The sequence below is a fragment of the Trachinotus anak genome, unplaced genomic scaffold, assembly GCF_046630095.1.
Source record: "Trachinotus anak isolate AG129_WGS33_773 ecotype Australia unplaced genomic scaffold, CSIRO_AGI_Tana_v1 ptg000003l, whole genome shotgun sequence".
In the NCBI taxonomy this organism is placed as follows: Eukaryota; Metazoa; Chordata; class Actinopteri; order Carangiformes; family Carangidae; genus Trachinotus; species Trachinotus anak.
Window position 1 is genome coordinate 8,100,916 of NW_027273854.1, and position 13,348 is coordinate 8,114,263.

The following is a 13,348-nucleotide window of genomic DNA, read 5'->3' on the forward strand; positions in this document are numbered from 1 at the left end:
GATTTTCTAATCTTTCGTTAATCGACTAATTGTTGTAGCTCAACGGTTTGAAAAATACTCCATTACAAGTAAAAGTATCATCAGCAAAATAAAGTATCAAAAGTAAAAGTACTTACAAAGTAGAGTGGTACTTAAGTGACATAAGTATATAGTTATTAGTCTACAAAAGACTGTTAATGTGGATTCATCAGTGATCAGTCATCAGCTTCATGCTGAAAAAACCTTTGCCAAAAGTTAGTATTTGTTAGTAAATATCTAACCAATTTTGTTACAGGGTCCAGGTCCACTGCACTCATTTAAAACATCTTTTTTATGGAGGCCACAAATGCAGCAGCCCCATGTGGTGACAATGCACTTGACTTTGTCAACCACCATAAAACAACATAAGAAAGAAGAAGAAGAGGAAAAAGGAGTAGAAGGGGCCCTGCATGTAGTATTTGGTTTAAAACACAGGGGGGCGCTGTTGCACAACATTGTAATCTAGCAGCTACCCTTCACCTGGCTGTCAGAAACAGTCTGGCCTCACTTGGAGGGAAAATGACCAAAACAAATGTAACCCCAGGCCAATGCAAGTTAAACTGGCTTCAAGAGAGTGAATGGCTCCAGTGTGGTGCAGGTGGACTCATAGTAAAGTTTCCTGTGCTTCATTTCACATCTGCATCTGCTTGGTTAGTATATGTTTCCTAAACCCTGGACTCTCTCTGCTGTTTTTTTTATTATTATTCCTGGATGATCTTAACTCTCTCATAATCCACCTACAGCATGCAAAGTTCGCCTAACAGTTACCGTGTTTATCATCCTTCTTTTGCTGTCATGCACAGGAAGTTACTCTTCTGCTTTTGTGCTTCTGCGGTTTCTGTCTGTGTTACATAGTGTGTCACACTCCCCTCTCCTTCCTCTCACATGCGCAGGCCTCTGTACTAACCTCATCAGAGCAGCTCTCGGTCAACAAGTGTCGAGAAAAGTGTTTTGAGATATAGGTGGGGCCTTTCTTAGAGCCCAACAGGCTCAAACAAGGCTTGTTATCTTATTCTGAAAGGTACTTGTAAACGAAGAGTGACAGGTCGATGAGAGAACAGACATGAGGACAAACTGCCATCTTTCATCACCCACCCTGTCCTCAGGACCAAGGCGGAGGCAGTAGGCCAGAGACTTGATGTTCTTCCCATTGAAGACCCAAAGACTTTGTTTGCTTTAAGCCTGCTTCTTCTTGTCATTTGGAGTGACCAGTGTTTGTCGTCCTGTTTTGGAATACACTGATTTCTCAGGAGAAGGGGTTTGTGTAAAGCTTTCCCCCTGGATTACTTGTGGAGATTAGTGATGGGGAATGCGGCTGCGGGGGGCTTGGAGCAGGAGCCGACTGAGGGCCGAGACGCCAGGAACTCAGTCGGGGCGGCTTCAGGAATGAGTGACCCCACACCAACCTTGCAGAAGAAGCAGCCAGCTCCCCCCAAACTGCCCATGCCCCCAGAGGAGGAGCTGGAGGAGCGTTTCAACGTGGTGCTGGTGAGTGGCTGCACAGGAGACAATAAGGCACACACCCTTAATGCACATAAAAACACAGAGGTTACGCACTTGCTGTGTTACCAGTGCCAGACTTTGTAGAAGAGGCTGGGAGAGTTGTGCAGGAGGTGCAGAAATAACAAATCACATCCAATGTATCTATCATCTGTAATTTAAAGTTGTTATAAATAGCAAGTGTTCTGAATCACATATTGAACATTTACGACTCATTGGTGCTGCCAGAAACCAATTTAAACTGAATATGATGTCTGCCTTTTCCCATTTGTAGTCTCACAATCTTTTAGAACATCTAAATCTAGAAGGCCAGTTGTCTGGTGTGTACAGAGAACCAGACTTTGCAAAATATCTGCTTTCAACATGCTCTAGCAAGGAGTCATTTGGCCTCCCAATTATATTTGCACAAAAGTAATCAATAACTGCTCCATTCAAAGTAGGAATATCACAATAAACACTGTAATATCAACAAGTTGCCAAATTCATCCCAGCAGTTCTTTCCTTCACTGTTTGATTTGAAAATGTCAGACTAGGAACAGGATGATTAGCGCTCGCACAGGCAGCTGGCCCCAAGGGGAAGTTGAGCAACGCATTTACATGAGAGAGACCATAAGACCGGAAAGCAACTGTTTCACCATATTTCCAACAGTCTTACAACTAGTTGGAAAACAAAAAGCCTTACAAATACATTGTAAAGTATAAAGCATCAAAAAAAAGCTGTTTGGTGTCAGGGATGCTGATGCACTTAAATCTTTGATTATTTTTGCTACATATCTGTAGTTAAAAAAAAAAAAACAACAACAAAAATCTAATTTATTAAAGAAGATTTCCACTCAAGTTAAAGATCAGGTTTTTATGACTCATGTTTGTTAATGAGCACAAAAAGCACAAAAAATGAAGTAAAGAGCAATAAGTCGATAAATGTGATGTCATGCTGACCCACTGCAGCCTCTATAACATCAATACAGGGTCTGGCTCTGTCAACCTCTACACCTTGTCTCAGGTTTTTACACCTTAATGAGCTTCATTTAATCCATGGTTATGACTTTGCTCTCTGCTCACCGGTGGAAAAAAAGCTCCCTTTTACTTTTTATGATGCTGCATGAAAGTACATCATAGATTATTAGAGAGGGCAAAGTCTTCTCTTTTGTCTCTGGGTGAACAGCATGAAGTGTCCAGGTCAGCTAAAGCAGTTTAATTGTCTTTGATTTAAGACACAACTGGAGCACAAATTCACATAAACAGACTAACAACAGCAGCCATGTATCCTTCTTGGAGTATAGTAATTACCCACTTTTCCTAGAAACTTATTTGTTTATCCTTTGTGACACTTGTGGCTTTTATTGTAATTAAAATGAAAAAAGGCAGATAGGTTTTTATCTGGTAATGGTAATTTTGTAACTTATCTCCAAATTACAGAAGAAAGATGACAGTTTATGATTTTTTTTTAAGCCCTATCAAGCAGAGTAACGGACACTGCAGTACTCATTAAGAGCTGAAAGCACTGTTAAAATTGTATGTGCTGCTCTCACCGAAGTTGATAAATCTTTAGAAAACGTGAATGTCATAGTGCTTGAGGACATTAGTAGTAAGGCTTTAGGCTTAAGATTTCACAACATTTGTGTGACATATTCTGCTGAAAAAAGGTGGCCTGGCATTATATGAAACTATGACCTCACTTCCTCTTTTGGCAAAATACTTCCAATCTATATTTTAGAAAGATGTCATTCTGTACTTTTCTTAAGTGGAATTCAAGTTAAAGTATGCTCAACCCACTCTATGAGGAAATGAGAAGTGGACTTTCCTCTTCATGTCTACATCGCTCCTCAAGTGAAAGAACACACTGTTATGCTCATGTAAGTTAATGCAAGTGAACATGTACACAAACCGAGACAATTTATTTAGCAAGTGTTGAAGCACGAAACCCACATTGAGACCCCTCCCTTGCCCCACCAAGGAAGAAGCTCAAACTCAACAGCCGCAAGGCAACGGGCCGTTTCCGTTTCTGCCTCTCTATCTTTTTTTTTTAGCCATGAAATGAAAACTAAAAATGTATAATGTACACACAAGTAGATTTAAGGTCATCACCCAAGATGAAATGATTAGCCTGGCTGGTAAATCATCACCTGGTGTAGAATGGAGCAATGTTGCGGATCTGGAGCATAGTTTTAAAAAATCATCTTTGAGCAAGAATGTAATTATTCAAAAGAAAACACATCAACTCTGTAATGAAAGACTTTTATTTGAGAGTTGATCAGTTTCTCACAACAAGAGTTATTGAGAGTCTCCCATGTGCCATTTCTTTTCTTTTTTTTTCCACACAAACTAACTTATTGGGCTCTGAATCATTCATAATACTTAATTTGTGTTCATTGAACCACTCAGTTCTTAAGCCATTTGAATGGGGGAATAACCTGTCTATCAGGAGTCCAACATCTCACTGAAGATTGAGGGCGGTAACGCAAACTGAAACTGTTAATGTCAACTCCTTAGATATTTGAGTCAAACTTCTCAAAGAGTTGTGCAGGTGGGGGGGTTCTTCATCAACTGAGATGTTTAGAAAAAAACGGAATAAACTGTATTTCAATTTTGATTACGTTAATAAAAAAGTCATTAAAAGCAACAAATAAATAAAAATGGTTGGCGATTATATTTATTAAAGGTTGCACTGTATGAGATTGAATGAGAATGAGATTTGATATGCAGAGGCTCCAAGATTTTTTAAGTAATTTCTTTGTCATGACTACATAATGTAACCAAAAAAATTTATTCAGTGGCACATGGTACCCACTGACAACCATCAATACACACATGTAAACACTGAGTCATCTGTGCTTCCGGCAGGTAGTGAACACCCTTGTGCTTCACTCTGAAAGTGCATTTGTGGTTTTGAACATTTGAACATTGTTACATAAGTGGGAAAAATGAAGAGATTACCAGAGATAATATTAATGAGCTAAGTGACAGTGGAGGTGTTAAGATGAGTGGTACCAAATGTCTGGTTTCTTTTTACCCAGAGTCATATCTTGTGTTTTAATTTACTTTCATCACTTCAGATTCTTTAGTTTGAAGCAACCTGTCTCTTCTTTCTCTCTTTCAGAGCCACATGAACTTGCCTCCAGATAAACTGAAGCTATTGAGTCAATATGACAATGACAAGAAGTGGGAATTAGTCTGTGATCAGGTGAGAGCATATTTTTATAGTGGTAATGAGTTGGTTTCACGTAATTACACCTCATCAAACGTCATCAAACTGAGCAGGAGCCTTGAACTGGCACCTTCACTGGGACAGAGTTGACACAAAGTACATATTCACCCAAAATGGATCTGTGGTAAAGAGCAGAGTGCAGTGAGAAAACCCTGTAAGCACAGTTTCTGTGGTGGTGAGTGATAGAGGCGTCGGCATGGAAACAGAGAGTGGTTTGTGTCTGTTCTATTTACGCACGCAATGATAACGTCAGATGCTATGCACAAATGTCTCCAGTCCAGTTATCGTGTTTCTGGGTTGTTGATCAGTTCTCTGTGAATATTTCTCTCCCAGGAGCGTTTCCAGGTGAAGAGTCCCCCATCCACTTACCTGGTCAAGATCAAGAGCTTTTACCAGGATCAGGGAGGGGTGTCTCGCAGGGTCAGTGAGAAGCATCATCCTCCTCTTCATATCTGACACATCTTTAGTTTCCTACTTGCACAATGGTGTCTTGACTCTTACATCTTCTGCTTCTTTAGCTGAAGAAAAGGATCCAAGATGCAACTCAGGTGCTTAAAGATTTGGAGATATCACTTCGCACAAATCACATTGGGTGAGCTTGTTGGGATGGGATAGGATCTACTTGATGTTTGATTATTTGATGTGCAATGTGATTTTATCTGTTTTTTGTTTTATCCTTTAACAATTTTTATTCCTTTTCTCAAAATATTTTTATTTCATTTTTTTAATGTTATTTCTAATTTTTACTTTTTTTTCATCTTAATTCAAAATGTGCCTATTGGAATCTTATTGTGAAGTTGTGTTAGTTATGTTTACATTCACTGTTTTGTGGAGTAGGAGGTGAAACCAGTGGCATAAATGTGTATTGTGCTGCTCATGTATTCCCTCACATGCATTTGCATTTTCATGTGTGTGGACATTACAAACAAAATGAGTGCTTTATAACTCCACAGGGCACTCTTTAATATAGGCGCTAAAGAAATTAAGTTGTCAATTATTGTGATTATTATGAATATTGGTCAGTTTAAATTCATCGAGCATTAAAGGATAATTGTAAACGCTGAAATGTAGTGCAACAGTAGCACAAAAAGGAAAGAGTCATAGTCAGTAGATTGGCTCAGTAATAGCAATTGTACAGCAGTGATGATGAAATGTTTTCTAACATAAGCTACTGGTCACACCAGACCAGAGAAGTTGAAACCGAAAAGCTGCTGAGTGTGTTGTATTGAGCAAGAGTGTGTTTTATTATAAATTCAACATTCAAGATGTAAGAGTAAGATTATGGTATTTCTTTTTTCAAAAGCTTACAATGTATTGCCTTAAGTCCAATCTCATTGCAGAATCTGTGATTTTTAATTCAAAATATCTCTCTATCAGTGCCTTATGCTTTATTTTGCTTTGGGTCTTTTTGTAGATGGGCCCAAGAGTTTCTCAATGAGCAAAATAATGGTTTGGATGTTCTGGTGGAATACCTGTCCCATGCACAAAGTGACGCCTCGTGAGTACTAGCAGGTTGTTAAAACAACCTCAGAATCTAATGGCGTGTTCAAGATAAAATTATTTGTCACTGTGGATGTTTATTTTGTATTTCTAAATTTCCTTTGTAGGTTTGATGTGGAGAGTGTTGAAAATGGTGGCACCCTGTCGGAGAAGGGAAAGCCAGCAGAGAGGTCGATGGAGGATTTGACCAAGAGCTCGAGCAGCTCTCACTCACATGGGATGACCAGAGCTGCTCGTGCCCTGACTGTCAGGTAAGAAGATCTGAACAAGCAAGACCTTGTACAGCATCTGTGAGAAGTGACTGTACATAGAGTGCACTCCACATCATGAATCCCTATTAAAGAGGAACTTCGAGCTCCTGCAGTTGTAGATATGGTCAGAAAATAGAATCACGCAAGGGAGAAGTGGTGTGATGGTGTGATTGTAGTCCCACGAAGCTGACCAGATACAATTAAACGGTCTCACATGAGCTGAACCTTGAAAATCACCTGTTGTTTATTTTGCATAATAGGCCCAAATCCACAAATGTTTCAACCAACTGTGGTATACAACTCTGTTTCTATCTTTTTGATAGAAGTTCCTCAAGAATACCTCAGTTTCTCATTCTCTCCATTCACATCCTTAGCTCTTTTTGTTGAGTATTTCATTCTTTATTTTCCCTTTGACACATTTCAACTGTCAGACAGACACTGTTTTGGATAGCGGCTGTTCAAAACAGTGTCGCCAGTTCTGTTATAATTAGCTAAACGTACTCAGAACTGTTTTGGCAGTGTCTTATTATTTCTGAGTCTCATCTTCAAACCATCTTCACATGCAGTAACTTCAGTTTAAGTATCCATTCATGTGTCCATACACTTGTTATTCCTCTACAGAATAAGCTCCACTCTGGGGAACAAGATGCATAGAAAATCCCATTCATCCAACCAGAGAGATGATGTACACGTGTGCATAATGTGCCTGCGAGCTATCATGAACTACCAGGTACAGTCTTAACATCCTCTGCTTTTTTTTTTTTTTTTGGCAGTGGGTTGATATAATTCCACTTTCCCACTGCTCTAGTTTTTTCAGACCAAACACAAACACTTTTCCTGCATATATAATGAACATATCAGCTCTCTGGGGGGGGGAGCAGCTTTTTATATTTTCCTTCTTCTTTCAGTCTGGTTTTAACCAGGTGATGACTCACCCTCGCTGCGTGAACGAGATCACCCTCAGTCTGAACAGCAGGAATCCCAGGTGAGTGCTTTTGTGTATGAGACAAAGTGTGTGTTATCTGTTTGTCTGAATCCATATGTATCATTATCATTCTCCTCCGCTGCGTCAGGACCAAAGCCCTTGTGTTGGAGTTGCTGGCTGCCGTGTGTCTCGTCAGGGGAGGGCATGATATCATTCTCTCTGCTTTTGACAACTTCAAAGAGGTGAACTGAGTTTTTATCAGTGATTTCGCCATAATGTGTTGGCCTCATTTGACTTTGACTGCTGTTCATTCAGTCATACCATTGTTTCAGACATCCCCTCTTTCATTACTCATCCTGTGGCTGACAAAACCAACCTCTCACATGAACTATGGTCATAATTTTAGCACATGTTGAACAGTCATGCGTGTGTGTGTATTTGTAAATGGAAGTATAGTGCAGAGCTAGGAATATATCAGTGACTGAGGTAGGGTATCTGCATGTAATGGATAAAGCTATTCCTTCCTACGCCCCCATGTGGGGAACAATTGAAATGCATGTTTAAATAAGTTCATATTTTTTCTCAGGTGAGCAAAGAAAGGAACCGCTTTGAGAAGCTGATGGAGTACTTCATCAATGATGACAGCAACATTGACTTCATGGTAGGTCTACAAATATATTACGCACACACTGCCTGGCTGTTTCATGGATTAACCAAGGGACTGTTAAATTGTAGATGTACTTGAGATTTAACTGTCATTGTGTCTGTTTCCAGGTGGCCTGCATGCAGTTCATAAACATTGTGGTCCATTCAGTGGAGAACATGAACTTCCGTGTCCACCTACAGTACGAGTTTACTCACCTTGGATTAGACAAGTATCTGGAGGTAATTATACATAAAACATCAGTGGTTTACCACTAAGACCAAAAAAGTTAAAGGTGCTACAGTTGGTATTTTTACAACAACCATGTCTCAACAATGTTAAAAAAGTTCTAAAAACGCACTGTACACCACCTGATCAGCACCAAACAACAGACACACTTTGACTCAGATATTTCCCTGAGCAGGTGGTAGAGACCAAAAACAGAGCTAAAAGTGACTGTTGGACTTAAATTTGTCAGGAGGTCAGAAACACAACTCTTAATACATGATAATGTTGCTCCCTAACTGCTAGATGTTTATGGATCTGATGAGTTTAAAGTAGCTTGTGATATCCATCCGGTCAGTTCTCATGCGTGCTCTCTTCCTCATTTAGTAGGAGATGTGATTACAGCTCGTAACTGTCAGTCCTTCATCAGACACAGGAGCTCTCAGTTGCAGCATAATAACTGTCGTATTGCATGTCTGCATTATTACGCTGAACATGCAACATAACATTATTCAATATCATTCTTAATATAAGCTTGAGTGTATTTCTAGAATACATAATTTCTGGATGTGTTTATGTGTTAGAGCCTGAAGCAAACAGAGAGCGAGAAGCTGCATGTCCAGATCCAGGCCTACCTGGACAATGTGTTAGATGTGGGAGCCCTGCTGGAGGATGCTGAGAACAGAGGAGGGGTGCTGGAGCATGTGGACGAACTGCAGGAACACAACGTCCAGGTCAGCCGCAAAATAAAGAACAAGAGGAATCTCAATGAGCAAAAAAAAAAAAAAAAAAAAAAGACTTTGATGTTGGGATGTTAAGGCAATGTTGTGTGTGTGTTGTGTTGCAGCTGAGTGTGCGGCTGCAGGAGATTGAGGATAAGACGACAGAGCGAATATCTGAACTCGAGACTCAGCTCATGCAGGCAACCAAAGAGACTGAGCTGCTCAAAGTAAGTGCTGCTCCATGACATGTGCAATGTTTAATAAGATTAATCAGCCAAGGAAGGTGGTCCATCTGCCATAATGAGGGCAAAAGAGTGGCAGTTCCTTTTAATCTTAATATGAAGGTGATAATATATCATCGTCCCTGTTAGCAGCACGGCTTTGTGGATGGCAGTGTCAGTCTGTCCACCACTTTGGCCCAGACTGAAATATCTCAACAGATATTTGATGGATTGATATGAAATGCTGAGCAGACATCCGTGGTTCCAAGAGGGGGAATCCTAATGACTTTCGTGGTTTTCCTCTAGCACCACTAGCAGGATGATTTTTGGTTTAGAGGGAAATGTCTCGAAAGTATTGGATGGTTTTCTGTGAAATTCTGTACACACGCTCATGTCCCCTTCAGGATGACTTGTAATAACCTTAATGATCGCCTTTCTTTTTTTCTTGCGTGCTAACACACTAAACTAAGATTGTAAACATGGTAACATTATCTCCTTTAAAGCCTGATGACAGTCTGTGTATTATATGCTTTAAGGTGTGTGTCTATATTTGTGTTTTAATCTTCTAGGAAAGCCTGCGAGAGTCCTGTTCCCAGGTTAGTTCTTTGCAGCAGAGAGAAAGAGAGCGGGAGCTGGACAGGGAGAGGGAGAAGGACAGGGAGCGCCTGAGCACCTCTGCCCCACAGACCCACTCAGAGCTGGAGCAGAAGCTCCAGGAGCTGCAGGACAAGGGGCTGATCCGCCTGGGGCGCAGCCCCTCAGGAGGTCTGGACATCCAGGTTGTGCCTGTCACAGTGGTCGAGTACGTCCAGGCCCCAGCCCCAGACTCAGTCACTCAGCCCAGCACGCCCTCCCCAGCATCCAGCCTCCCTGCTTCTGCCCCTCCTCCCCCTCCCCCTCCTCCTCCTTGTGGTCCAGGGCAGAATGCTGCTCCTCCTCCATCCCCTCCCGCGATGGGAGTTTGTGTTCCCCCACCTCCACCTCCTCCAGCTCCCGGAGGAGGTCCACCACCCCCTCCTCCCCTACCATGTGCTGGACCCCCACCTCCACCTCCCCCACCCGGAGCTGGACCCCCACCTCCACCTCCCCCACCCGGTGCTGGACCCCCACCTCCACCACCGCCACCTGGTGCTGGACCCCCACCCCCTCCCGGAGCACCAAATGCTCAATCTGGTGAGGAGTTTGACAGACAAATCTGAGACATAGTGGATCAGCAAAAGATCTCTAAAGGTCATATTTATTTATCTGTTTCCTCAGGGCTCAAGAGCAAGAAGACCATTCAGACCAAGTTCAGGATGCCGTTGTTAAACTGGCAGCCCTTAAAACCAAACCAGGTGTCAGGCACCGTCTTCAACGAATTAGATGACGAGCAGATCTTAGGGGTAAGAACATGCATCTTTAATTTTCCACTTGTCCTGTTCAGAATATCCTGAGGGAAAACTCAGTTTGATATCATTAAAACTTTTTCCAATCTTCACTTTTTCTTCTCCCTCTCATTCTGTCTACATCAGGAGCTGAACATGGACATGTTTGAGGAACATTTCAAGACCAGGGCCCAGGGTAATCCGACAGACCTGTCCAATTTGAAGAAGAAGGTGGCCCAGAAGGCCCCCAGCAAAACATCCTTGATTGAGCCCAATAAGGCCAAGAATCTGGCCATCACTCTGCGCAAAGCAGGAATGAGCCCAGCTAGTATCTGCACCGCCATAGAGACGTATGTGCTTCTGTTGCATCATTTGAAGTGTCCTCCTCATCAGCACTGTCTTTCTTATACACTACCTGATGTGTCACTACTGTTTTGTACAGGTATGACCAGCAGTCTTTGGCCATAGACTTCCTGGAACTGCTCGAGCACTTCATACCATCAGACTTTGAGATGAAGCTGCTGCTTAACTACGAGAAGGACGGCCGCCCACTGGAGGAGCTGACAGACGAGGACCAATTTATTTTGCGCTTTGGGAAAATTCCTCGTCTGAACCAGCGGATAAACACCCTCACTTTCATGGGCAACTTCCCGGACACTGTCAAACGCCTGCAGCCGGTCAGTTTGTCAGATGCACTGCAGCTTGGGTTGCATGAGACTGAGACTTCAATCAGTTCTGTATTGATGTTTGTTTTTACTTACATCCACAGCAACTGAACTCCATCATTGCTGCATCCATGTCCATCAAGTCTTCAGCGAAGCTGAAGAAGATTTTAGAAGTAAGTAAAAGACATTACAACAAACTGATGTGGCTTCAAAAAATGTGACTTTGCATAAATCATCTCTTGTGTTTCCCTTCAGATTGTCCTCGCCTTCGGTAACTACATGAACAGCAGTAAGAGAGGTGCAGCGTATGGGTTTCGGCTGCAGAGTCTGGACCTTGTAGGTAGCTTTTGTTTGTAGATTTACTCTTTCACTTCAAGAAAACTTAAATAACCGAATCAACTTTTCCAATGTTTTCAGCTGTTGGAGACCAAGTCCACTGACCGCTCACAGACGCTACTTCACTTCATCACCAGTATCATCCAGGAAAAATACCCCGACTTGGCCAACTTCCACACTGAGCTACACTTTGTGGACAAGGCAGCGCTTGGTACATGCACACACACACACACACACACACACACTCTGGCTGTACCGTTATAGAGTTTGTTATATAAATCATGAATGGTACTAAACTCCCTCCTCTTTCTTTGCCAGTATCCCTGGACGGCATTCTTCAGGATATCCGCTCATTAGAGCGAGGAATGGAGATGACCAAAAAGGAGTTCCTGGTGCAGGACGACTGCCCGGTGTTAAAGGAATTCATCAAAACAAACAGTGAGGCACTGGAGTCTTTGATCAAAGACAGCAAGACAGCACAGGTCAGCCTGCAGCTCATATCAACCTGACACACAATTCACATATCTTATCACATGCGGACACATACACATACATTCGCTTTGCCCGTCTTCCTCCAGGAGGCTTACGGCTCTGTGGTGGAGTATTTCGGAGAGAACCCCAAAACCACGCAGCCCTCCATGTTTTTCCCGATGTTTGGACGTTTCATAAAGGCCTACAAGGTGAGCGTGTGTGGCAGGTTTCTGATATTTATTCATCTCTGTCTTTTGAGTTCAGTGTTAATGGGGTTTTTTTTTGTCCTGGTTTGAACACAGACAGCACAGCAAGAGATTGAGCAGAAAAAGAAAATGGAGAGTGAGAGTGCGGAAAAAGAGACGCCATCTCCCAACAAAGCTGGGGCACAGAAGGTAAAAGATTTAAGGTTCAGTGTAAAGGAATGATGTATCATAGAATTCTATTTACTGGTTATAATAATGTCTTCATACAGCAAAAACCATCATGTAAAACACATTTTTGACTAAAGCCCATGACACCCAAATCTAAATGTGTTTTAATTTCAAATGTCTTTTATTCTTTAACTTTCACCAGGGGCCTATGATGCCCAAGATGCCCCAGATGGACCTGATAGCAGAGCTGAAGAAGAGACAGGTGAAACCACAGGTGCGCGAAGGGAAGGACGGCGCCCTGGAGGACATCATCACAGGTACGTCAACGTGAGGCTCCCTGGAGGAGACACGTGGGGATATGTTAATATTACATGTGCTGCATGTTTGATATTTAAATGCGGTTGAAATGCTACCTTCATCTCTTCCACTCTGCCTCAGATTTGAGAAACACACCATACAGGCGGACAGATGGTCGACGGCCAGCGCAGCGCCAGGACACTTGAGCCACTTCTGGTCCAAGACTTATTTTTTTTGTTTTTTTGTTTTTTTGAACAAATGTAACTGGAATCACAGGCAAGCATACAGACAAGAGAACAAACTTTAAAGCGTTCTGTATATACGGTATATCAAAATATATAATTAGCCATACTGCATTGTGTATTTTTTGCCATCATTTTAGTGTGAATTTGTTCTGTAAATAGAGTTAAGTTGGAAATATTTGATATTTTTAATGCAACAGTCCATGAATTTGATTCCAAATCTTGCTAAAAAAAACAATTTAATTATTTCTGTGGCACCTCATGTCCACATATTAAAAAAAAAAAAAATTCTGACTTTATTTTAAAATAAACCTATTTTTTAACTGCTTATTCTGTCTTTGTATTTTCTCTACAAAATTAGAGCTTTCACCTCATCCACAGTTTGT

The 13,348-nt window shown here is 41.7% G+C and overlaps 1 protein-coding gene across 1 annotated transcript; it reads left to right on the plus strand.

The window, feature by feature from the left end:
* The first annotated feature begins 883 nt into the window (after positions 1 to 883).
* fmnl1a (formin-like 1a) lies at positions 884 to 13,290 on the plus strand. Its single transcript, XM_071471592.1, has 25 exons — positions 884 to 1,506; positions 4,619 to 4,702; positions 5,060 to 5,146; positions 5,245 to 5,318; positions 6,141 to 6,224; positions 6,334 to 6,477; positions 7,099 to 7,207; positions 7,386 to 7,462; positions 7,551 to 7,644; positions 7,989 to 8,063; positions 8,177 to 8,287; positions 8,855 to 9,004; positions 9,118 to 9,219; positions 9,783 to 10,386; positions 10,471 to 10,595; positions 10,725 to 10,927; positions 11,020 to 11,254; positions 11,347 to 11,415; positions 11,498 to 11,578; positions 11,660 to 11,789; positions 11,897 to 12,060; positions 12,157 to 12,258; positions 12,352 to 12,444; positions 12,626 to 12,740; positions 12,862 to 13,290. The coding sequence occupies exons 1-25, from the start codon at positions 1,321 to 1,323 to the stop codon at positions 12,924 to 12,926; spliced, it is 3,363 nt and encodes a 1,120-aa protein (XP_071327693.1). The 5' UTR covers positions 884 to 1,320; the 3' UTR covers positions 12,927 to 13,290.
* Positions 13,291 to 13,348: the final 58 nt, after the last annotated feature.

Coding starts and splice junctions, on each gene's coding strand:
- fmnl1a (XM_071471592.1), top strand. CDS start 1,321: ATGGGGAATGCGGCTGCGGGGGGCTTGGAGCAGGAGCCGACTGAGGGC. Junction 11,255..11,346: donor CTGTCAAACGCCTGCAGCCG/GTCAGTTTGTCA, acceptor TTACATCCACAG/CAACTGAACTCCATCATTGC. Junction 12,445..12,625: donor ACAAAGCTGGGGCACAGAAG/GTAAAAGATTTA, acceptor AACTTTCACCAG/GGGCCTATGATGCCCAAGAT.